Source organism: Apiospora kogelbergensis (genome assembly GCF_038363985.1).
Source record: "Apiospora kogelbergensis strain CBS 113332 chromosome Unknown utg000009l_segment0_segment0, whole genome shotgun sequence".
Lineage (NCBI taxonomy): Eukaryota > Fungi > Ascomycota > Sordariomycetes > Amphisphaeriales > Apiosporaceae > Apiospora > Apiospora kogelbergensis.
The window spans coordinates 872,381-894,421 of NW_027117426.1; the positions used below are offsets into that span (position 1 = coordinate 872,381).

The 22,041-nt window shown below is 52.5% G+C and overlaps 10 protein-coding genes across 10 annotated transcripts; 8 read left to right on the plus strand and 2 right to left on the minus strand.

Annotated features, from left to right (window-relative positions):
- Positions 1 to 704: 704 nt before the first annotated feature.
- Positions 705 to 1,950, plus strand: PG998_013355 (uncharacterized protein; the record flags this gene model as incomplete). The annotated part of the gene is made up of 3 exons (XM_066880171.1): positions 705 to 1,226; positions 1,282 to 1,514; positions 1,572 to 1,950. The coding sequence occupies 3 exons, from the start codon at positions 705 to 707 to the stop codon at positions 1,948 to 1,950; spliced, it is 1,134 nt and encodes a 377-aa protein (XP_066724310.1).
- A 1,188-nt stretch (positions 1,951 to 3,138) lies between these two features.
- On the plus strand, positions 3,139 to 4,851 carry PG998_013356 (amino acid permease-like protein; the record flags this gene model as incomplete). Its single annotated transcript, XM_066880172.1, has 2 exons — positions 3,139 to 3,255; positions 3,316 to 4,851. The coding sequence occupies 2 exons, from the start codon at positions 3,139 to 3,141 to the stop codon at positions 4,849 to 4,851; spliced, it is 1,653 nt and encodes a 550-aa protein (XP_066724311.1).
- Positions 4,852 to 5,541: 690 nt separating this feature from the next.
- Positions 5,542 to 5,931, plus strand: PG998_013357 (uncharacterized protein; the record flags this gene model as incomplete). Its single annotated transcript, XM_066880173.1, has 3 exons — positions 5,542 to 5,550; positions 5,627 to 5,742; positions 5,784 to 5,931. 3 exons carry the CDS (start codon positions 5,542 to 5,544, stop codon positions 5,929 to 5,931), a joined length of 273 nt encoding a protein of 90 aa, XP_066724312.1.
- A 923-nt stretch (positions 5,932 to 6,854) lies between these two features.
- PG998_013358 (uncharacterized protein) lies at positions 6,855 to 7,349 on the minus strand (the record flags this gene model as incomplete). The annotated part of the gene is made up of 2 exons (XM_066880174.1): positions 6,855 to 7,134; positions 7,231 to 7,349. The coding sequence occupies 2 exons, from the start codon at positions 7,347 to 7,349 to the stop codon at positions 6,855 to 6,857; spliced, it is 399 nt and encodes a 132-aa protein (XP_066724313.1).
- Positions 7,350 to 8,650: 1,301 nt separating this feature from the next.
- On the plus strand, positions 8,651 to 9,607 carry PG998_013359 (short-chain dehydrogenase; the record flags this gene model as incomplete). Its single annotated transcript, XM_066880175.1, has 1 exon — positions 8,651 to 9,607. The coding sequence occupies one exon, from the start codon at positions 8,651 to 8,653 to the stop codon at positions 9,605 to 9,607; it is 957 nt and encodes a 318-aa protein (XP_066724314.1).
- A 2,186-nt stretch (positions 9,608 to 11,793) lies between these two features.
- Positions 11,794 to 13,790, plus strand: PG998_013360 (uncharacterized protein; the record flags this gene model as incomplete). Its single annotated transcript, XM_066880176.1, has 4 exons — positions 11,794 to 12,057; positions 12,115 to 12,351; positions 12,532 to 12,599; positions 12,683 to 13,790. The coding sequence occupies 4 exons, from the start codon at positions 11,794 to 11,796 to the stop codon at positions 13,788 to 13,790; spliced, it is 1,677 nt and encodes a 558-aa protein (XP_066724315.1).
- Positions 13,791 to 14,949: 1,159 nt separating this feature from the next.
- Positions 14,950 to 16,693, plus strand: PG998_013361 (uncharacterized protein; the record flags this gene model as incomplete). Its single annotated transcript, XM_066880177.1, has 4 exons — positions 14,950 to 15,205; positions 15,280 to 15,365; positions 15,429 to 16,222; positions 16,309 to 16,693. 4 exons carry the CDS (start codon positions 14,950 to 14,952, stop codon positions 16,691 to 16,693), a joined length of 1,521 nt encoding a protein of 506 aa, XP_066724316.1.
- A 424-nt stretch (positions 16,694 to 17,117) lies between these two features.
- On the minus strand, positions 17,118 to 18,449 carry PG998_013362 (glycoside hydrolase family 105 protein; the record flags this gene model as incomplete). The annotated part of the gene is made up of 3 exons (XM_066880178.1): positions 17,118 to 17,210; positions 17,270 to 17,475; positions 17,540 to 18,449. The coding sequence occupies 3 exons, from the start codon at positions 18,447 to 18,449 to the stop codon at positions 17,118 to 17,120; spliced, it is 1,209 nt and encodes a 402-aa protein (XP_066724317.1).
- An 817-nt stretch (positions 18,450 to 19,266) lies between these two features.
- On the plus strand, positions 19,267 to 20,244 carry PG998_013363 (uncharacterized protein; the record flags this gene model as incomplete). The annotated part of the gene is made up of 3 exons (XM_066880179.1): positions 19,267 to 19,518; positions 19,572 to 19,933; positions 19,998 to 20,244. The coding sequence occupies 3 exons, from the start codon at positions 19,267 to 19,269 to the stop codon at positions 20,242 to 20,244; spliced, it is 861 nt and encodes a 286-aa protein (XP_066724318.1).
- Positions 20,245 to 20,781: 537 nt separating this feature from the next.
- Positions 20,782 to 21,696, plus strand: PG998_013364 (uncharacterized protein; the record flags this gene model as incomplete). Its single annotated transcript, XM_066880180.1, has 1 exon — positions 20,782 to 21,696. One exon carries the CDS (start codon positions 20,782 to 20,784, stop codon positions 21,694 to 21,696), a length of 915 nt encoding a protein of 304 aa, XP_066724319.1.
- Between the last annotated feature and the right edge of the window lie 345 nt (positions 21,697 to 22,041).

The following is a 22,041-nucleotide window of genomic DNA, read 5'->3' on the forward strand; positions in this document are numbered from 1 at the left end:
CTGAGTGCAATCACGTATGCCATGATCAGTAGCGCATGTAGTGCTGCGCTAGTGAGGGCTAGCAGATCCATCCTCCCTTTGCGCCGGTGATCTTGTCTCCACCAATGGGCGACAGGCACTGACAGGCTGACAGGCAACAGGTTCACTCCCCCATGCTTCTGCCCATGCAAAACCCCATCGCCTTGACCTCCTGCGCTCCCAAACTCGACCGGGTTTGATGTACGCAAGGGTCACAGATCCTGGGGTATGGCCTGATTGATGCCACGTAAGTCGAGGACATGCAGTGTAGGCACCCATTCATTCGGGCAGAATCCGGGGAACACATCGCCGTCTCGTGCGTATTGAACATGATATCGATTAGTCTTGCCAGCTATACGAGAGGTTCGACATCGTGGATTGTCGGCTGGTTCGCCCTCGCTCGCCGTGATCGGCAAGCGCTATGCGCAAGCTGGAAGCGCTATATGAGCCGGCCCAAATCCATCTTTAAGGCGATGCCCAGTGGCGAGTCATCAAGCACCATTATGCCGTCTCCGTAATGCAGGCTACGGATACCCCTGCTTTAGCTTCAGGGACAGGATTTCGAATGCCCATGTCATTGGCCCTATCCAGCTATATGGTTTCCAGATCTGCTCCCAACACAGTTTTGGTTCGGCACCGACATAACCAAGCTTTTTAGAGCAGACTTATCTTTTCTTTTTGGTGCCATGTCGTCGTACGAGGCGTCGCCGGAGGACAGCCTCCTCAATATAGACGATTCGACCTTCAACGGACTCCTGGCTATCGGCTGCCTTGCGACCATCTCCTTCCTGTTCACATCATGCCTTTTGGGATTCATCACTTGGCGCATGCTTTCCTGGCAAAGGTTCTATGCGAGTTCTATCGGACACAACCAATCGATTGTCCTGATTTATCAGCTTATCCTGGCTGATTGTCTCCAATCTCTTGGATTTCTTATCTCGTTCTATTGGGCATCGGAACGCCAAATCATCGGACCTAGCGATGCTTGCTTCGTGCAAGGCTGGCTGATCCAGCTTGGAGATGTGGCAAGCGCATTCTTCGTCCTGGCCATCGCCGTCCATACCGTGTATCAAGTGGTCTTCGCGAAGAGTCTATCCCACCGAGGTTTCCTTGCCGCTGTCTCGGCTGTTTGGGGACTCGCTCTGCTCTTAACCTCTCTGGCGCCCATTGTTGGAGGGCGTTACATCTTCGAGCGTGCGGGCGTTTGGGTGAGTAAATCATGCCCCAATCGAGATCTTCCAGATTATAGCTGACCATCTTCAGTGCTGGATCAAATCGGACCACGAGGAGCTACGGCTTCTTCTGCATTACTTATGGATTTTCATCATAGAGTTCGGCTCGATCGCGGTGTACACGGTGGGCTTCTGGTATCTGTGGAAAGCGAGAAAGCCCGGAGGTCGCCTTCGAAGCAGCGAAAGCATTGAGAGCTTGAACAAAGCTAGTAGGGCGATGCTGGCCTACGCTCTGGCCTATACCGTGTTGACGCTACCTTTGGCGTGAGTCACCACCCCCTTGCCGTTGTGGAAACCAGCCGCTAATCACTCATCATACAGAGCTGGACGAATGGCCAGCATGTCGAACCGCCAACCCCCGAACAGCTACTTCTTCTTCGCCGGCAGCCTCTTCACTTCGTCCGGCTGGGTCGACACGGTCCTGTATGCGATCACCCGGAGATCATTGTTGTTCAAGGAAATGCAAGGCCCGCGCCCGGCCCGCCAGTCACGTTCCGGCCAGATCCGATCTCAAAGGGCCGGGTTTACGAGACAGGATAGTACCGAAGACATCTTGGGAGAAGTTGCCAGTGGGTTCTCGGGCATCAAGTTGGAGACGACGGTCAAAGTCGACATCGAGTCGCCTACCAGCGCCGTGGCACCAAGCCATGAATATAATGTCTCGGCAAAACGACTTACTATGCAAGACGACATGGTATGATGGGACTGCACAGGTTTAGCCCAGATACACAGTATATCCTGGGAAACTCGAATTTCTCGCAGGGTCATGATCATTTAGATATAATAATGAAAGATTAATACTAGCGTCCTGGCGTTTTATGCCAGCCCGACACAAGATATGGAATGCATGTCGGAAAAGCATCGGGCCCGTCACCGATAAGAATAGGGGCTGTTTGCCGACCAATCAGCACGGGCATGCGCCGCGCTAAAGGTCCCCGTCTGCAAGCACGTTGCGCGGAGCAACACCAGCACACCATCAGACCTTGGGCCAAAAACTGTTGCCATTCTGGTCCTCCGAAGTCCCATGCAGCTGAACTCTAGCAGCTGCCCAGAAGGCGGACGGACATGCGTTTTTATAATCAGACGACCTGAGTCTCTGTGGCTGGTCTATGTGTGTGTGGCTTCACTGCGTGCCGTATCGTGAGCCCGACATGACTAAACTACCCCGCGTTTTGGTTATCTAACCCCAAAGTTAGTGATGGAGCTGAACGGGTCAGCGGCTTGGCTAACTGGAGAACAGATAAGAGCTGGGGAAGAAACAAGGCAAGAGACAGGGGAGAGAGGCCAGTAGACAGGACGGCCTGACCAGTACCTGACTCGCTTGTCCGATCCCCTCAGCTTCCGGGGAGCGGGCACGCGAGCGACTGTGTGCGGGATCGGCTTGCTATTTGAAACGTTGTTCCTCGTCTCCATTGCATAATCTACATATCTCGGTCTTTATCTCTTCAATCTCACCTCATTTGCCATCTCATTTGCTATCTCATTTACTGCTGTCTCGTACGTTGATTGCCATCAGGTCTTATCTCTGGCCCCGCGATAGTCCCGGGACTAAGGACCAATTGAGGATTGGATGACCAGCTGACGTAGCGGTGCGTCGCAGCAAGAGGCAGGGTTCATATCAGAACTCCCCGGGCCAATTCATCGCGATCGCGTAGGCTTCCCGTCTACGGCGCGATAAGCAGCCAAGTTGAAACGGCCCTAGAGCGAAGCCGCGTTGCTGCTCAACCCCAAGTCAAATGACTTGTTGTTCTTCCGTTTCTTCTCCCTCTGAGATAAAGGAAGACCGAGGGTAGCAGTCGCGAATCGCAGATCCCGACTTCATTCCTCCAAATTCTGGCTTACCCCAATATTGCCAAGCATCGGCTTCAATCAATTCATGCAGCACAACATGGATCGGAAAGCCTCCGTTTCCAGCGGCGGCGACCAGCACCGCCGGCACTCGCACGAGGCGCATGCAGCGAATGATGCCTTGGCCAACGACGCACTCGCCAAGATGGGGTACAAGGTAAATCACTCCTGCCCCGAAAGGTTGTCGGGAAACCAAAGCTAACAAACATGAACCAAGTCCGAGCTTCCCCGAAGCCTAAGCATGCTCTCGGTGCTCGGCCTGTCCTTCGCCATCATGGCCGTGCCTTACGGGCTCTCGACGACATTCTACATCTCGCTGGCCAACGGCCAATCCGTCACCGTCATCTGGGGCTGGGTGCTTCTGTCGCTCATCTCCACCGCCATTGCCGCTTCCCTCGCAGAGATCTGCTCCGTCTATCCGACCTCCGGCGGTGTATACTATTGGGCTGCCTTGCTCGCCTCGCCCAAGTGGGCTCCCATAGCCAGCTGGGTCACCGGCTGGCTCACGCTCTGCGGAAACTGGACCGTTACCCTATCGATTAACTTCGGTGGTGCCCAGCTCATCCTCAGTGCCATCTCGCTATGGGACGAGGACTACGTCGCCACGCCGTGGCAGACCGTCCTCATGTTCTGGGCGGTCACTTTGCTGTGCTATTCCATCAACGTCTTTGGCTCCAAACATCTCGACCTCATCAACACCGTGTGCATTTATTGGACTGGATCATCCATCATCATTATCCTGATCGTTTTGCTGGCCATGGCGCCCGAGAAACGCAGTGGGGAATTCGTTTTTACCCACTACGACGCCTCGGCTTCGGGATGGCCTTTGGGATGGTCTTTCTTTATCGGCTTGCTTCAGCCAGCTTATGTCCTGACTGGTTACGGTATGGTTGCTTCGATGTGCGAGGAAGTCCAATCGCCTGAACGTGAAGTGCCCAAGGCCATCGTGCTGTCGGTGGTGGCTGCCGGTTTCACAGGCCTGATTTTCTTGATACCTGTGTTATTCGTGTTGCCCGAGGTTTCCATTCTCCTCGACATCGCCAACGGACAGCCTATCGGTTACATCTTCAAGAATGCCACCGGGAGCGCCGGCGGTGGTTTCGGGCTACTCTTTCTCGTCTTGGGGATCTGGCTATTTGCCGGCGTGGGGTCCTTGACGGCATCCAGTCGTTGCACATATGCCTTCGCCCGTGACGGGGCTATTCCGGGCTCCGGTCTTTGGAAGAGGGTGAACAAGAGATTTGATATCCCGCTGTGGGCTCTGACCTTGTCTGCCGTCGTCGATTGCCTCCTAGGACTCATTTATTTTGGGAGTAATGCGGCGTTCAGCTCCTTCACTGGAGTGGCCACCATCTGCTTGTCCACGTCCTATGGGCTACCCATCTTGGTCTCTGTCTGCCGTGGAAGGAAGCACCTTGCCCATGCATCCTTCTCGCTCGGAAAGTTTGGTTTCTTTATCAACGTCGCCACGCTTCTGTGGATCGTCCTGGCCATCTTCCTGTTTTGCATGCCGACCAATCTGGCCGGCCTCGATCCCAAAACCATGAACTACGCTAGTGTGGTGTTCGCCGGCTTTGCCACCATCAGTATCGTGTGGTACTTCGTCTGGGGAAGGAAACACTTCTCCGGGCCTCCAATTCTGCAATCCAGCTTCGCAGAAGGAGGCGTGGGCGTGGTAAGGGGCCAGTCGGTCGATGTTGAGGCACCATTGGACGGTCATGCTGTGACTAAGAAGGTCAGCTCTGAAAAATAGTTTATTTAACATCATATAGAGGCTTATTGTAGCCGCAATGAATATGTATAGTAGAAGCATATAAATGTACTAAATTGTCATGATATGACTCAACATCTCTGAACGCTCTTATACAGGCACCTCTATCATTGAAAAGAGTAGCTAGCCATCCATCTCGTCGCCATAGTTACGAAACAATGTTATCACGCTAACGAAACATTGAGCCAAAGACACAAGTCCATGCAGATTGCGGGCGTGCATGGCTCGCTGATCCTCAATACATCCCTATGACGCAATAGGGCTGATTGAAGCTTATCGCTCTCCAGATCGACCACTTAGGATCTTAGCTCCAACCGTCCCGAGGAATGGACTGTCTGCCAAGACCTTTGGGAAAGCTTCGATCATGTACTTTGATAGGTCAGAGATAGCTAAAAGTGCCTGCCACCCCAATGCTTCACATTAAGCCTCGATGGCTGGCAGCGAGACCACTGACGTATATATGGAGTTGACACTGATGATTAGGTTCATTAAGCGTACATTATCATTGAGAATTATCGATGTGCTTTGAGAGCGTACTTGACTACAATATTGTTAAGTTCTTTTGGAGCCCCTTTTCTGCTCCAGAACACAGAAGCTCAAGCCGACGTGTTTCGCTCAACTCAGCCAAGCATACGTCCGTCGAATAGTTGCCCATATCAATCAATCTAGATCATGTCTGATGTACGCTGGCTCCCCTAACCCCGTGCTTTTTCAAAGTCCAGATGATGAAAGCTAGCTGACACCAAATACCCTGCAGTCATCCAAGCCTACGTCCAAACGGCAAAGTATCGTCGATGCCATCACACCTAGCGGGGCAGACCAGGCGGAGTTCGGGCCCGCCACCACCCACGGTACCGGGACGGGGAACAAGACGTCGGACTTCCGAAAAGGTAAATCCCCACAGCCCCAAATAGACTCGGCGTGCTGCTAGCTAACCGGTACAACCCCCCGCCAGACTCCGTGAGAGGCTCGGCCGTCGAGGGGATCGGGAAGATGCTTCACATTGACGGCCTAGTCGCCAAGGGCCAGAATCTGAGGAAGAAGGAGGGCTGGGAGGGTTGATGCTGACTTTTATACATTGGCATGGTTTCCGAATGGATAATCTCGTGTTGCCTCCTTTTCGGGATGTCGTTCTACTTTCTTTTATTACCTTTAGTTCAATGTCGAGCGGTTAACCAACAGAAATGAAAACTTTATATAACTCTCAAACTTGCGCGCTCGTACGTTGAAAACTCCCAAAAAGAATCCCCCCACCGCCCAAAGATTCGAACCCAGGCCGCGCACCCTCCGTATAGAGAGCACCTGTCCGATCAGCAACGAGGTGTGTGAAATGCGCTATGCCACCACTACAACTACACCCGGCGGGGTTGTCAACGAGCATGTTGTATCTATTTCGTGATTTGTTTCACCCCAGTCCGTACCCCCAGTAGACCAAGACCCGACTACATATATGTATGCAGCTTGGCATATGGACTTCATTTCCTCTATGGGGTATATAAGATCAGATTTGTGACAAGCCCCCATCGGAGCAAGAGAGTCGTCCCCAAAACATAAAGGCCGCTGCGGGCCGAATAGGTTCACACGAGTCACAACCCTTCCCCCTGGATAGTGGATAGTCACATGACTCGCGTTCTCATCATGGTTTTCTTTCATCCCTCGAAAAGTTATCAGCCGCCTCAGATGGATGCGATGGAAATCCGCATCAGTCTTTTCTCTTTTTCATCTTTCTTCTTTGGCTGCGGCCACTCAGAAAGTACCGCAAGCGATGTGGGTGGGAGACTCAGGGGGTCAACGACAAAGTCGTCGTAAGCAACCAAGTTTCCCGCATGAGGGGTCAGCTGTGTCACGCCACTCGCAGAGTCCTTGGTGACTGTAAACCGGGAAGAGTAGCTAAGAGGTTGGTGGTAATTGGCGGGTTAGCAGCAGTCCCATCTCTGATGTCGTTTCATTCAACGTTACAAAGCTCGGAACTTGGGTCATACTCACTAGGCTTGGGAACAGTTGCCACTGGCACCGTCGAACCGGGTCTCAATAACCCCGAGCACCTGGTGCGTCTTGTGGTCCGCGGTCTCCGAGTCCACCGTCGTCGCATTGGGCAGGTGGTTCCAGTGCTTGGTGCCGGTAGCCGGCAGGAGCTGCTGCTTGAGCTTCACGATGGCCTCGGCGCCCGTGGCGACGTTGCCGAGCACGAGGAGCTGGCCCGTGGGCGTGAAGAAATCGGTGAAGGTGTTCGTGGCGCTGGGGTCTTCCGCAGAGGCATAGAGCCTGCAGACACAAGGAGATGATTCGTTAGCCTTTCGTACTTAACGTCCAAATTGCCCGAAGGACTGAGCGTCCCTCGTGAGGAATGTTTGAGCGTACTCTTTCAAGTAAGATGCGAAGCCTGGCTCAACACCCGCGGCGGCGGCGTATCGGGTCATTTCAACCGCCGCAACGGCGCCCACCAAGGACAAAGAAGCGATAAAGTGGCTGGTCTTCATCTTCATGAATGTCTCGCGGATGATGATATTTGTGTAGCGTGGTCATCAACAAGGTATTTGCCTGGCGGACGTGATATTTATACCCTACGCACCGCCTACGTCCCCCAACAATCCATTATATCACGTACATCCAGAGTTGTCCACGTCCGTTTTCATTACTAAACTTGATCAACCTGCCTCCGCTAGTATCCCTATAGCGACAGGGATAGAGCGGGTTTGAAAGGCTGCAGCGCCAATTAGGGGCGAGGGAACGGGGGCATTTCCAAATCCAGAAGCCGGGGTCTAGCATCATCGCCATGGCATTGGCCAGCAGCCCCGTCTGCTTCTTGGCTTGGATCTACATACGAGATGCTGGTTCTATATGTAGACGGGCAGCTATAAGGGGTAGCCGCCACGAGGGCTGCCAAGGTGTACCAGTGCGGTCGTCGAGCTCGGTTTACTCCTCCCCACAGTAGAACATAATGCAAACCCTCGCATCCAGCATATGTACCCTACCAAGTGTAAACAGTTGTATATCGTCTTCGCTATCGAGGCCCGTTCCGAAGAAATTCCAGGATTAGAACAGAAGAAAACAGGAGAGCTAACAGGCACACAACGAACTGCCAGATGAAACAAAGAATCCAGCCACCTCGAAGTGTAATCCCGCTTGTTGTCGCGACAGCATCAATGCCTAACATAGATATATTGTGAAGGGCTGCATCTGTATTGAGGTGACATTGGAGTCTTCCAGGGCTTACTTGGGAAGGTCAATTTTAGGGATATCGGGGGTGAAAGAGGAGCAGGACTTCATAATTCGTCTGAAATTCAGTAAGACAAAGCTGGTGTAGAAACTTCTTTTCCAATTCTTGTGATAGCTTGAGCAATTTCACTCATCAGTGTTTCGAGCACAGAACTGCATCATGGTGCGTTGTACAAACTGCCAAAAACAGAAATCGGCCATAATTAACCCAATTTAATAACATATGGTATATGTCCATCCTTAGCCGCTCCTTTCCATAGAATATTGTTGTAAGCGTGACCGTCCAATCCCTCCGGCACGGGAAGAATCATCCCTTGCATCCCATCACTCATCAGTTGGCACCCAACAGGATTGCACCCTTAACAAATAAATTTATTCTCTACTCCTGAACCTACCATTCTTAGAGAATAAGTCAAGTGAGACTGGGCTCGTGTAGTCTTCGCCTTCTTTCATCTTGCTTTGCGTATCTGACTATCTGACCATATTTCGTTCTCTGGCCATACACCGCAGATCTAGCAACCTAATTCGTCATGCCGCCAACATTCTCTAGCGGTTTTACGCAATGCTTCCCCCAAAACCAGACTTCGTGGAGAAAGACCTACCTGACTTGACCAGCAAGGTCTATATCGTCACTGGTGCAACATCAGGAATTGGTAAAGAGGTCGCACGCCTACTGTACTCACGAAATGCCACCGTTTACATTGCAGCCCGAGATGAACAAGACACCATCCAACACATCAAGCAGGCCGAGCCCCACTCCACCGGGACCTTGGTTTACATTCCCCTGGATCTGGCGGATTTGCGATCCGTGAAAGCCGCGGCTGAACGCTTCCTTGCGTCCGAAACAAAGCTCCATGTCCTGTTCAACAATGCTGGCGTCATGTCGGCCGACGACAACAAGATGGAGAAGACGGTGCAAGGCTACGAGAACCAACTAGGAATCAATTGTCTTGGTCCTTTCCTTCTCACGAGACTCCTCACACCCGTCCTGGTAACCACGGCGGCCGACAGGAGTACGCATACCCACGAAGTCCGGGTCGTGTTTGTTTCCTCCTTCGCGGCGGAGATGTACCATGAAAAGGACGTGGGGATCGACCTGGACAATCTGGACTACCACAAACCCAAGGCGAGCATCCACCGCTACGGCATCAGCAAAGTGGGCGTGTGGGCATACGCCAACGAGCTCTCCAAGCGCCTCCGGGCAAAGGGCATCCTAGGGGTGCCCGTGAACCCGGGCAATCTTCGGTCTGAACTATTTGCGCAGCAGGGCTTCTTCTTCCGGCTGCAGGTGGCTCTGATGCATTACCCCGCCGTCAACGGCGCATACACGGAGCTGTTCGCTGCTTTCTCTCCGGAGGTAACCCCGGACACGGCTGGTTATGTCTTCCCTTTCGGACGCCTGCAGCCAATCTGCAAGGAGTTGCAGCTTGCAGCAAAACCAGAGGGGGAGGGTGGCGCAGACCTGACGCGAAGATTCTGGGAGTGGAGTGAGAAGCAGATCGAGCAATTCGTTCGATGATGTGGTGTGGATGTAGTGGGTGAGATACTGTATCTCATACTTCTAGAGACAGAACAGGATGAGTGGGCAAGGCTTTGACTTGTTCTTCATCGTACTGCACCTTCAGCGCATGGCTTTACCGAGACTGATACCATAGCAAGCGTTGGAGGTAACGCAAGGTTAACATGTTAACATGCAGTGGCATTCTCTTCACGGAGCTACCGTAATAACGCGATCATATCATTTAGCAGCTTCCAGGGGTGCTGACCTGGCCCTTTCTTATCTAGTGAAACCGTTCCAATCACTGACACCTCTTTTAACCTCTCCTCTTATTGTCATCACTAAAACATCATGTCACCGACATCTCCATCTAACCTTCCAAATCCTGACAGTTACCACAGTCCGATCCATGGATCCGATCAGCTCGAACATGTCTCTGGCACATGAACTTACATATGACCCTGGAACTTCTGCAAAAATGGTTCATATCAGCGTCGTATACGGAGACCAGATCCTGGTCGTTGATTCGATTATTATATCATCATCACTTGGATATATTCAAGAGGTTTTGTGTTCATTTGCCTCTGATTCGGACTTATCTTCGCCATTCTTAGAAGAATACTTCTTTGGATATTCCGAATTTCCGAGATCGAGATTTTTACGATATGATTTACGAAACTGCTCATGTAATAAGAGCGCACTGACGACATGCCTGAGAAAAAGCCGAAGGGATTCTCTGATTCAGAGGCCTTGTCATCCTCTTTATAAGAGGTTCCGACTTTCCCACTAGGTTGGGATTAGGCTGGTGGTTGGAGCAGAGATGTTGCCATCTCGCTTGGTGTTGAAACCATCCTGATGAGGTAGGATAAGAAGATCTCCTCCCACGCGTTTTCTGGGTACGGATTGCCGTTCGGAGATCTCATTTATGGAGCATGGTTGAGGTTGAGATATCATGAGACTTCGAGAGCAAGGCTCGCTCTGCACTCTGCGGAAAGAAGTTGATAAATACTTAGCTATTGGGGGTATGGACAACCATTGTGGATCAATGGTCCGATCTAACTTGGGGAACAGATCTTGGTCCAGCTTTACGGTACTACAACTTCTACCTCCCCTTATCCATAGTTACGAGGCATGACATAACTTATCATGAACCTGCACTATTGCCGGCTTGAAGCCAGTGATCAACGTCGATTCCGTAAGCAAGATCAATAAACTTACGGTCTTCTCAACGAAAGACAAGGAGGATACTCAACCTACCCGTCATCAAGACTCTCGAACTCGTTCCCGGCGACCAGAAGCAGCGTCCATAAATAGGTGATAGGGTCCTGTCCAAGCTGAAACCCATTCTCGCGCCGGATCCACAGACTCCACCGCATCTCAGCTCCGCCTTACTTTAGCCACTCTCTCACGGGCAGCGGACGGCGGACCCGTTCCATTGTTAATCACACAGCCCGATACCAGTTACTTGTTTTTGGCTTGGGTGAAACAAGAAACACGTCCCCCGGGCTGCGACGTCCTCAATGACAAGTGTCGAATGCCGATCAGCCTCACGTACACACATGCATGTCAGACTGACCACTGCCAGGACGGCTATCCGGCACCTGTACCGCAATGGAAGTGGGCGCAGGAACACGGCCCCGGCTGCGATCAGTGGGATAAAGCCTTTTTCGCAGTAATTGACCTGCCAATGTGGATAACACCAAGACAGAGGATTAGTCCGGAGCGGCCATTTCTGACAACTGTACCGACTTACTGTGTTGATCTCGTCGCTCAGCCTTGCCGGGCCAGCTGTGCCACGTGGGACCAGCATAAAAGTGCCAGTTAACAGTGGCATCCAAGCCGGATCAGCACTCATCATGAGTTTTGTATGTCGGCCAGTTGGGGTTTGGCGCGCGGTTCTGCGGGTCAGGGGTCTCGGCAGCCCCATTCTGGGACGTCGTTTCCCCCTGCTGGGCCGAGACCTCTGTCATTAGTACATTTCATGCACTGGCCCATGGCCTAGCGGGTACCGGGCCCCTTGAGGTACCGGGCCCCCTAGGCTTCTTGGTGCCTGCGTGACAATTAAAAGTGTTAGCCATCTTTGAACGTTTCCTTTTGTTTTTGTAATGAATGATATCTGTTTTTCTCTGTCTCTGGTTCGCCCATTTGCGTATTGATTTGGGTTTCTTTCTTTTCACGCGTTTCGGAACCGATTGGAGCAGGAAAAGATGGACCTGCGATCTGGAGGACGAGAACACGACGCCTCGTCTGACTCCGGCCGCGCTGAGCAACTACTCCCCGAATACCGACCGCATCCATCATCGTCGGCGCCACCACCGCTCCGGGGACACGGTGCTACGAGGCCATCGACATGGAAGGTCGTCGCTAAAATCCTCCCCAGATGGATGATGATCGTCGTCATTGCCTTCATCTTTTACGGCGTCTTGCTTCATTACCAGGGCCTGGCCGTCATGACAAACACTCAAAAGAGGGTAAGTTCATCATAATGGAGGCGCAGAAGGTTCAGATTGATTCTGACGCGAATAAAGGTCTTCAATGGCGCCACAACGGGTCTGTCAATCGGATTCGGTATCGCCGTCGCGACCAGTCTTGATGGGATGGTGGGTGATCTGAGATGGTGGATCTTGAGCCGCCGGTTTCGATCCAGACACAAAGTCGAGAACATCCTGCAAGCCGACAGCATGATGTCTCTCCTGAAATTGGCCTGGCGAACACGTCGCAAGTCCATCCACATTGCTGTTCTGCTCTGGGGTCTCGTGCTCCTTGTAAGTTGTACCGCCCCTCACTTTCGCCTGAGCTTTGTCACTGATGGAGAGCGATATATACAGGGGTCGCAAGTGGCGGTAGCCTCAATTGGATTGTGTTACTCTACAGATACTGCCGAGAAATGGCCTTTGATGGTACCAGGTAGTGAGGTTTTCATTCCGAATCTGTCCTCCATCCAGGCTGGAAACATTGTGAATGAGACAAGCGCGTCTGATAACATCGAAGCCCAACAATTCATGGTTAACAAGTAAGTCTCACCTCCAGAAGGATATTCCTATGATATGCCAAAGCATATTTTTATTGTTAGCCTGGAGCTCACGGATAGAACAGTTACGGCATCATCTCCACTGCATTCATGCCCGGGGATAATTTCAGCACCATTCCCGATCAAAAGACAATCGTAAGGCCGGGTGATACGCCCATGTATTGCGAGGGCTCCGTTTGTCGTTACGTCTTCAAAGAGCTATCGATCGATCCCGCGAAGCAAGACGATGAGAGCATCATATCTGTTTCGACAAAAAGGACGATCGATGCCACGACGAAGTGCAATGCCTGGCCTGTCGTGGCGGGAGGCGACGGCAACGGGAAGAGTATCTCAGTCGCTATGCCCCAAGGCACCACCAACGTGTCGATACCGTTGAGAATTGGCGTTAACGCAACGATGTACATTTGCGATACCTCACAATCCTGTGGCGAGGGTTGTGCCATCGTTCAAGCCTTTGAGGCGTCGTCCCGCTCGCCGTGGTATTATCAATGCAATGTGACGGTAGGGCCCGTCGCCAATGCCGCGATGCCGCAGCATCAGGCTAGCACCAGTCTAAGAGCGCTCGTGGCCGGCTCCATCGCGCTGCAAGGCTACGGCGCTTCGTCTTTGGTATCGGCCGACGATGCCTTGATCCAATTCCAGACATATCCGTCCGAGAGTTTATTCGGAAGTGCTGTAAATGGCACCTCGGACAAACTAGCGAACATCATCTCGCGCTTCTCCATCGGTGCCATGGCCGCTTTCGCCGACAACAACAAGTTCATCAAGGTGCCGGGCGACGCGCCTCGTCGTGGAATCGAACTGGACATCACGCACCCCGCCATCATTCTGTTCATCTTGCTGCTGATTATCGGCATGACGCTCACCCTAGAGGTCTTCATGGCCGTCTGGGCCAACCGCGTGGTGGTGCCCCCGGATAGCCCCCTGGCTGTGGCTCAAGTCCTACGGGAAATGACGATGAACCGCCCACATCACCAGCTTCGATCATATCCGACATCTTCCGAGGGCAAGCCGTTGTCTGACAGGAAGGGAGAGCCGTTGTGGATCTTTCGATGTGTGGAGAGGCCTGAACTCGGGATGTATGATCTTTACATAGAAGGGTCGGACTCGAGGCTCATTGCACAGAACGACATAGAGATGACGGAGACAGATCGATCCACCGCAAGGGGCTAGCACGCAATATCTAGAGGATAGAGTCTTAAATACACGTATTAATTGTGCCAAATTAACTATCCGTCTTGCGGGGTCACATTGACGTTATCTTTGTTTTTGTTTTCGAGATTTCCAGTGTGCACTTGCAGCGCTGATTCGGGGGGTCGCGAGGGAAAGATCAGTGCAGTTTTCAGTGGGTTAGTGGGCTAACCAAGCTGGGCGGATAGGCGGCAGGTACGAACTAGCCGTTTAATGAGTCGCCTGTCGTCAATTCAGTTCTTTCTTATTATCCTTGACTGATGCGCAACTGACAACATCATGTAAAATGGGACAATTGACAGCACCAAGCAGCTAGGCAGCCAACAGCACAGTTGCAATTGCTTCACACCTGGTATCGCAATGACTTGAACCCGCATGGCCGACTATCGCCTCATACTGCGCCCCCTTCCCCCAACTTCAGGGTTGAACGAACATGGCGAACACACTCAGAAAACATCGAGGAGGCTCCTCCCTCACGCACAAAGGAAGTAGATCTTACAAAGTCTTGTCATAGCTATGATACCTCAATGGAGTACTAAGAAGGTCCGGCCGCTTGACTTCCCATGCCAGGATAGGCGGTCGGCGTTAAAAGACATATCGCCGGGCACTGTTGGAAGTACGCATACCAGTAATGCGGCGAAGCAACCTGGAAACCGACCACGCCGCATTGGCACAGCTGTACGGAGTAGGGTGGTGATGGCCAACGTGAGGACACAACATCTGCCTTGTAGCACAGGTGTCATTGTAAGCTGTGTGATAGAGGACCTGTCTCGTGATTGGATTAATCTGACACCTTCCAGGTTGGCGTCTACCACGATACATGGCATGCAAATGCTACAATGGGCGGGTTCTTACTAACGTTACAGCAGACTGTCAGATATACCATTCCTCTGGGTCGAGAGGTGTCATCGACACCACTCTTAGCTGCAGAGCAGTACAAGAGGGGTAAGAGTGATCTGCAACACTCTCCTCTTCCATGCATCAAAAGTGTTATCACGGCGTCAAAGATTGCCGCTGTTCGCAACACATCTGACCTCTGCCTGCACGAAGAGCTTTGGAGAAAAGTTCGATATATCCAACACTTAATTATGTTGGTTTTGCGATCCTTCAGCAGTACCAAACGTAACCGACAGAACCAGATATGACGTTGACGGGAGGTTTGAGGATTGACTATATTGTCCAGTATGCGCAAAAGTTGTCATGGGCTTCCGTAGTGGCACACCTTGGACTCCTCCTTGCGGCCGTCGTTTTCCTAGTGTCTGTAAGACGGCGCTACCTCTCGCCCATCAGCCAAATACCTGGCCCCTTTCTAGCATCGTTCTCGCGACTATGGCACTTAGGCCAGATCTGGAGCGGGAAGCAGAACCTCAAGCTCATCGAGCAGCATGACCGCTATGGTGAGTTCAGTTTTGCCGAATCTGCGACGGGCGAATGAATGTTTTTGCTGACAGTCATGGAACACGATTGTCAGGCCATTTCGTGCGGATGGCACACAATGAAGTCAGCGTCAGCCACCCCAATGCAGTCAAAGCATTGCTTCTAACGACACTTCCTAAAGTTTGTGGCTTTCCATCCGATGGACTGACTATGATATTGACACTAACACCGTCTCCATGATAGGGTCAATGGTACTCCATTGTCGCATTCCCGGATTACACCTTTTACACGCCCTTCTCCTTGCTGGACCCCAAGGACAAGCACGAATGTTCCAAGTATTTGAGCGCCGGATACTTGCTGCACAATGTCTTGAAGTCGGAGCCAGCCATGGACGCCACCATGCGCAAGTTCTTCGGGTGGATGGACAGATACGCCGACAACGAGCGGCCCATGAATCTGGACGAGTTCTTCACCTTTGTCGCCTTCGACATCACGGGCGAGGTCGTCTTCTCCAAGCCCTTTGGCTTCATGGACAGGGGCGAGGACGTCAACCACTCCATCGCCATGAACGTAGGCTTGGAGGTGTACATCTCCTTCGTCGGCTACATGCAGTGGCTGCACAGGCTCTTCGCCAACCCTCTGACCACCTGGCTCGGCATCCTGCCCATGGGCCACCTCTTCGACACCACCATGGCAGCTCTGGCAGAGCGGCGCAAGAACCCGGACGCGCGCGCCGACCTGGCTGCCCACTGGTTCAGGGGCCTTGAGAGGGCCGAGAAGGATGGGTCTACGCTGTTCGACCTCCGTTGTCTCCAGAGCTTCGCCACTGCCAACGTCGGTGCGGGCTCCGACACGGTCTCAGCCGGCTTGCAGAGCTTCGTTTACCACCTCCTCCGCCACCCGACGGGCTGGGGGCGCATTGCCGACGAGATTGCCGATGCCCAAAAGCTGGGAAGATGTCAAGATGACATCATATCCTACGAAGACGCGACGCAGCTTCCATATTTGCAGGCGGCAATCAAGGAGGGTCTTCGCATGTTCGCTCCGGTATCAAGTAGGTTCTCATTCCGATCCGTTACGAATCTAACTATCCCTGAGCCGCTGACCATTGCAACAACTCCAGTGGGCTTGCCGCGAGTGGCTCCCAAGGGGGCGTAACGATTGGAAACGCTTTCTTCCCGGAAGGCGTCACGCTCACCGTCAACTCTTCCGTCATCCACGCGTCCAAGGAGATCTGGGGCCCGGACGCCCGCGACTTCGACCCGGAGCGCTGGTTCGCGCCCGACGCGGCCGTCAAGGAGAAGAAGTTCTTCATCCCGTGGGGGGCGGGCTACGCCAGCTGCCCCGGCCAGCACGTCGCGCGCATGCAGCTGTCCAAGATCGGCGCCACCATCGTGCGCGACTACGAGATTCGGCAGGTGGTTCCCGGGGCCGAGTGGAAGTGGTCGGCTTGGTTCACCGTGGTGCCGCACGGCTGGCCCGTTTACATCTCGAAACGAAGGGTGTAGTGAGACGTGTTGGGGGGTGCAATTATATGCCCGTGAAGTGGCTATTCGTAAATCGACAAGTTCGGTGTCAACTCAATCTAGGCTTATCATGTGTGCCTTTATTATGGCATCGTTAACTAAATGCACAGGTGCTAGCATCTTGGACGAAGCCCCGCAACGACGGCACTACTATGTAGGATTAAGGACAAGTTTATTAAAAGGGGGACGATGTCCGTCTCGCATATCAATAGGAAAAGCGAAAGACGGCGCCCCAGCATTATATCCCAACCCCCGTACGGTAGGCGCATTAGCCCCTACGCCCTGGAGCTGTACAGCAAGATCGCGCCCTGTAGAGAAGGGTCACCGTCCAGAGTGTCGCGAATATTGCTGTCATATCTCCATTAGGGTTCTCATAGACACCCTTATAATTGCTCTGAACTCATGACTACTGGCCAAGCCTCTCCACCTCCAGCGACGCAAGAATGTAGGCTGCGCTTCCATGAACACTGTTATAAAGCAAAGGCTGACCAACGTAGTACTGCACTGAGGTTAGGAATCGCTGAGCGTAGACGATTATCAATGCGACCGGTGACTTACCTCGTATGACGCTGTGGAGTTCAAGCTGCAAACCGAGACGGTTCCGTTGTAGTCCAACAGGCCCGTTTCGTTTTTGGTGACAAACGTATCAGTCAGATATCCATGTGCGCGCACACCGGCGGTTCTTGCTTCGGCCGCCAGGCTATCGTTCTTCAAGTAACCCATTCGTGCCCCCTTGAGTAAAGCAGATACGAACATTGCACTGCCTGCGTTGGTCCTCTTGTTAGTTCGCCAGAATGTAACTCAGGCTGCTTGGACCTCATGACTCACCACTTGATTCAATGTAGTTCCCGGCTCGTCCCGGCTCGTTCATGATCTGCCACCAGCCCCCTGTGGCCGGGTCCACGGCTCTAAGTACGGCGCTTGCAAGATCGTTATACTTCTTAAGGAGGTGGTTCCTTTCCTTGCATGCCGACTTTGGCAGTAGCTCTACCGTGTCCACTAGAGCCATGATGAACCAGCCTAGACTGCGACCCCAGACGTACGGACTCGCGCCGGTGTTTCGGTCAGCCCAGACAGCTGTCTTTGAGTCATCGTATCCATGCACCAGGAGGCCAGACGATTCGTTATGGGTATGCTTGTAGATCAGATCAATCTGGAATTGTATCTCGTTCAAGGCCTTTGCTGATTCGGGATTGTCGCTGCCACCGGTAGTATACAGGGCGTAGAAGGGAGCCAAGGAGTACATGCCGTCCAAATAGCTCCAATTCGGGTACACGAAATACCAGAAACCGCCCTCGGCGTTGCGGCGATTGAGGTCGATGCTTTGGCGCAGGGCCGCCGCTGCTGAAGTAAACGCGGCGGTCTTGTTTGTCTTGGGCCCGTTGGACAAGGACAAAATAGCGTTCCCGTTGGAGAGGCGGTCCATTGGGTACGCCAGGGCATCGTGCGTGGCATTGAGCATGAACTGGGCCACGGACGCAGCACTCTTGTGCACGTAGTCCCGAAATTGCGGCGCGAGAGGGTCGTTGGGGTACTTGTCAAGGATCCCCGTGAGCGCCTTCTGGGTGAAACCCGCCTGCAACGGCTCCGACGACCCTCCGTTGCCGGTCATGATGCCCTGGCCTCTGTTCATGATGCTCCATGCCATCCATGTTGAATATCGGACATCGGCGGCGGCGGAGATGTCGGCGTTGAGACAAGCCAGCAAGCCGGCGAATGCGACTACGTTGAGCTTCATTGCGAATCACCCAATTTCCAACTTGCAAAGAGCTTGATTCAGTTCATGAGCTGCCTCAATCTCATTTTTTGGGGGTGTTCGGCTTTTACGTTGTATTTGCGAAAGTACGTGGAATTTCCTCCGTCGGATGATTTATTTGTTGGTCGCCAAATCAATCAGCGGAAGCAAACGCCACCAGCCCCGTCCGACCTGCAGGAATCACCAACAACATCATGACGGCCCACAGCAAATCCATAGCAAATCCATAAAGACATGCATGGACCCGTACATACATATATAGCCTAACTTCTGGTCTGACAGCCACCTGCATATACGGGCCGATCCACAAGATTGCGCCATGGATGCCTGTTTGCTGATCCTGCCATGTGATTGGCAACAGCAAAGAAGCTCTGGTATGTTGCTTGCCGGCAGTGAAGGGATTCGCAAGGGACTGGCCGACTGCCAGTCAGTACAGTACGAGCATGCGCATCGGCCCGTCTACCGGATGGAATTCTATGCTTATTCCTCCGTACAGCATTTCGGGCCACCAACTCCAAAGTGGGAGAAAGTGGTGCTGTCAGATCCGGGATGAAGGGGGTTCGGGTGACCAACCAATGTTACACAGCAGATCACAAACCCCAAAATAGATTCACTGGAGATCATGGCAACCCATTTTATGTTTACCAACCTCACTCTGCTTGGCCTGCTCCCATTAATCAATCCGCGACTTTTCATATCGCAGACGACGCTCATATCTCTCAGCAACACCAGGGACCTCCGAAGCGTTTGATGATGTAGCCAGCAGAAAACAGTTCATGCTTTTACTACAGCAACAATCATGGCCGGATATCGTGGGAAACTCCTAGGGGCGATGGTGACCTTCATAGTCGTTGACGGCATCGCTTTGGCGGCTCGGGTCTACGTGCGCGCAAGGATGCTGGGCCAGAACGCATTCGGGCTGGACGACTTCTTCCTCTGCTTGACCTACACGGGATTCGTCATCTCGTGCGCCATGGGCTTCACCTCAATGGCCTACGGATTCGCGGCCGATGACAAACAATTGTACTACGACAAAGCCCGGGAAACGCAGGTAGGTTAACCCGTTCGTTTGCATCCAGTCTAGCTTACAGTTACACCGGATAGTTCTACTACGCGAATCAGCTGGCCATCTACATCTCGTCTGGCCTCGTCAAGCTCGCCGTCGCGTTGGTCCTGCTCCGCATCGCCCGGACGAAGCGCATGCGCTGGCTTCTCCTGGCGTCCATGGTTATCGTGGCGCTCTGGACCATCGTCATGACGCTGTTCTCGTCCTGGCTGTGCGCGACCAAGGGCTCCAGCAACTATGCGGGCTCGGCGACGTGCTCAAGCATGGGCTACTTCCGCACGAGCACCAACATCGTCATCGACTACTTCTACGCCCTCCTGCCGGTGTACATGCTCTGGGACGTCCAGATGAATTTCAAGATGAAGGCATCAGTTTTGCTTCTATTAGGTCTGGGTGCCTTGTAAGTTTCCATGGTCGTGAGTAGTTTCATTGGAAACCATTGTAACTAATACTTCTCACCAAAGCGCGAGTTCTGCAACCCTTGTCAAGCTCGTCGTCATCATAAAACTCGTGCATGCGACAGCTGCGGAAGCGGTGGATCTACATTACGACCTTTTGCTGTGGGCAGACATCGAACTTGGTCTTGCCATCCTTGCGGTATCAGCCGCGGCGCTGCGGCCGATTCTGAAATATGTACACGTTCCTTGGACCTATGGAAGCAAAAGTAGTCCTAGTCAAGATGGTATATATCATGAACTGGAGCATCGATAGCGGCAAATGGGAACACGTCCCATGGGGTCCTACATGTACTAAGTCAACGGGGATATATTCCCCAGGAGTCTGTCAAGACAAGGGGTGGTTCCTAAAGTTATCCCTGAGCAAGGCAGTCGGGAGTATAATCAGCCATGTTGCCTAAGGCACGATATAATTGAGGCCTAAGTATTTAAGACAATACATGCGTTGTTTACTATTGTCCGTTTTCCACTGCGATAATAGTCCCAAAGATACGATCGGGATGTAGAAACACCGACTAGTAACTCGAATGCGGTTCGAAATCCAAGCAAGTCCTTGTGGTAGTACCTGAAACCTCGTAAATAGGCAACATCTGCACTAAATCAACTGTATAGTACTCCATGTGTTGACAGCTCAATGGCCTTGTTTCGCAAAACATACCTTTGTTTCCCTTTTCACTCCATATGTGAGGTGAACAAGCATTCTGTGTAGCTCATTACTGATAAGTATATAGATGCCATGGTCATGTCGTATCTGTACATTATTGGCCAAACCAAAAAGAAGTCTTCTGGAAACATGTCTGTCACAAAAGAGAACGCCACAGTTGAATTACTGGCTGTTGCGCCATTCGGTATCCCTAATTACATCAAGGTGTTTTTTGACGAACAGTCCCCTGCCTACGTCGAGGTGGGCGAAGGGGTCTTCGACAAAGGATGGCAAGGCCATGGGACTCCGGGGAAGCCGGCTCTGGTCTTGCCACCTTTTCCCTCGGGGCTGATGGAGACAACTAATATGTTGAAGCTTGCGAAGAACTCCGACGACGAGACAAAGCCACCCGTCTGGGTATGGTGCCCAGAACGTCGGTTCAAGAGCGTTTTTATTCCCACCGATGAACGGGTATTCAACTACGCAAATATTCGAAGAATAAGAAAAGTCACTTCTAACCCAGAAGTCCGCCTGGAGGATCGCACGTGGATCTGCCAAGTCCAGACCCAAGGTACGTGGATCAACGCCTTTATGAAAATCGTTAGTTTCCCCGAAGGACTGGCCAGCGACCCTGAGTATGACAGCGCTCGTCACGCCGCCATCAATATGCGGGACGAGATAACCATGTACCAGCAGGCCGCCGCCGCCGCCCCCGACATCGTCCCCCGCTTCCTGGGGGTGGTCTTCGAAGAGGGTCGGGGCTTCATTGGCTATGTCAGCGAGCTTGTCGAGGACGCCGTTACCCTTGACGAGGTGGGCTTTGTCAACGAAAGGCTCTTCAACATGGTCCGGGATGCCGTGGATACGCTTCATGATGAAGCGGGCGTCGCCCACTGTGATCTGCACGGGTCCAACGTTTTGGTGAAGCGGGACGGCTCAGGGGTATTTATCGTGGATTTCGAGCACGCGGTCGACTTGCGTAGGGATGATATCGACCCGTTCGATGTTGCCTTTGCGGACAATCTCATCTGGTCGCGGCTTACCGGTCGCATTGGTCTACAATAGATAACGGGCAACACGTAGGACCAGGTTGGCTTAAAGGTTCCTTTTGGATAGGGGGGAATGAGTATTGAGCGAGAGAAATAGATATTCTGAAAAACAATTCGTCGTAAAGAGATTTGTAGTAGTCGTGCAATACAAATGTCCCCTGTGCTTATTCTCTTTCTAGTCTTTGTAACGTGCCGTGTTCTTGTGTCACGTTTTCCTTGATTAAGGGGACAGTATATGGGTTTTTGCCGCCTGAAAGGAGACAAAGCCGCAACGGCCTGCCTTTCGTCCGTGTAACAATGCTAATAGTTCTAGACTCCACACAAAGGAGTATAAAGGAGATTGTTCAGTCAGTTGGTACAA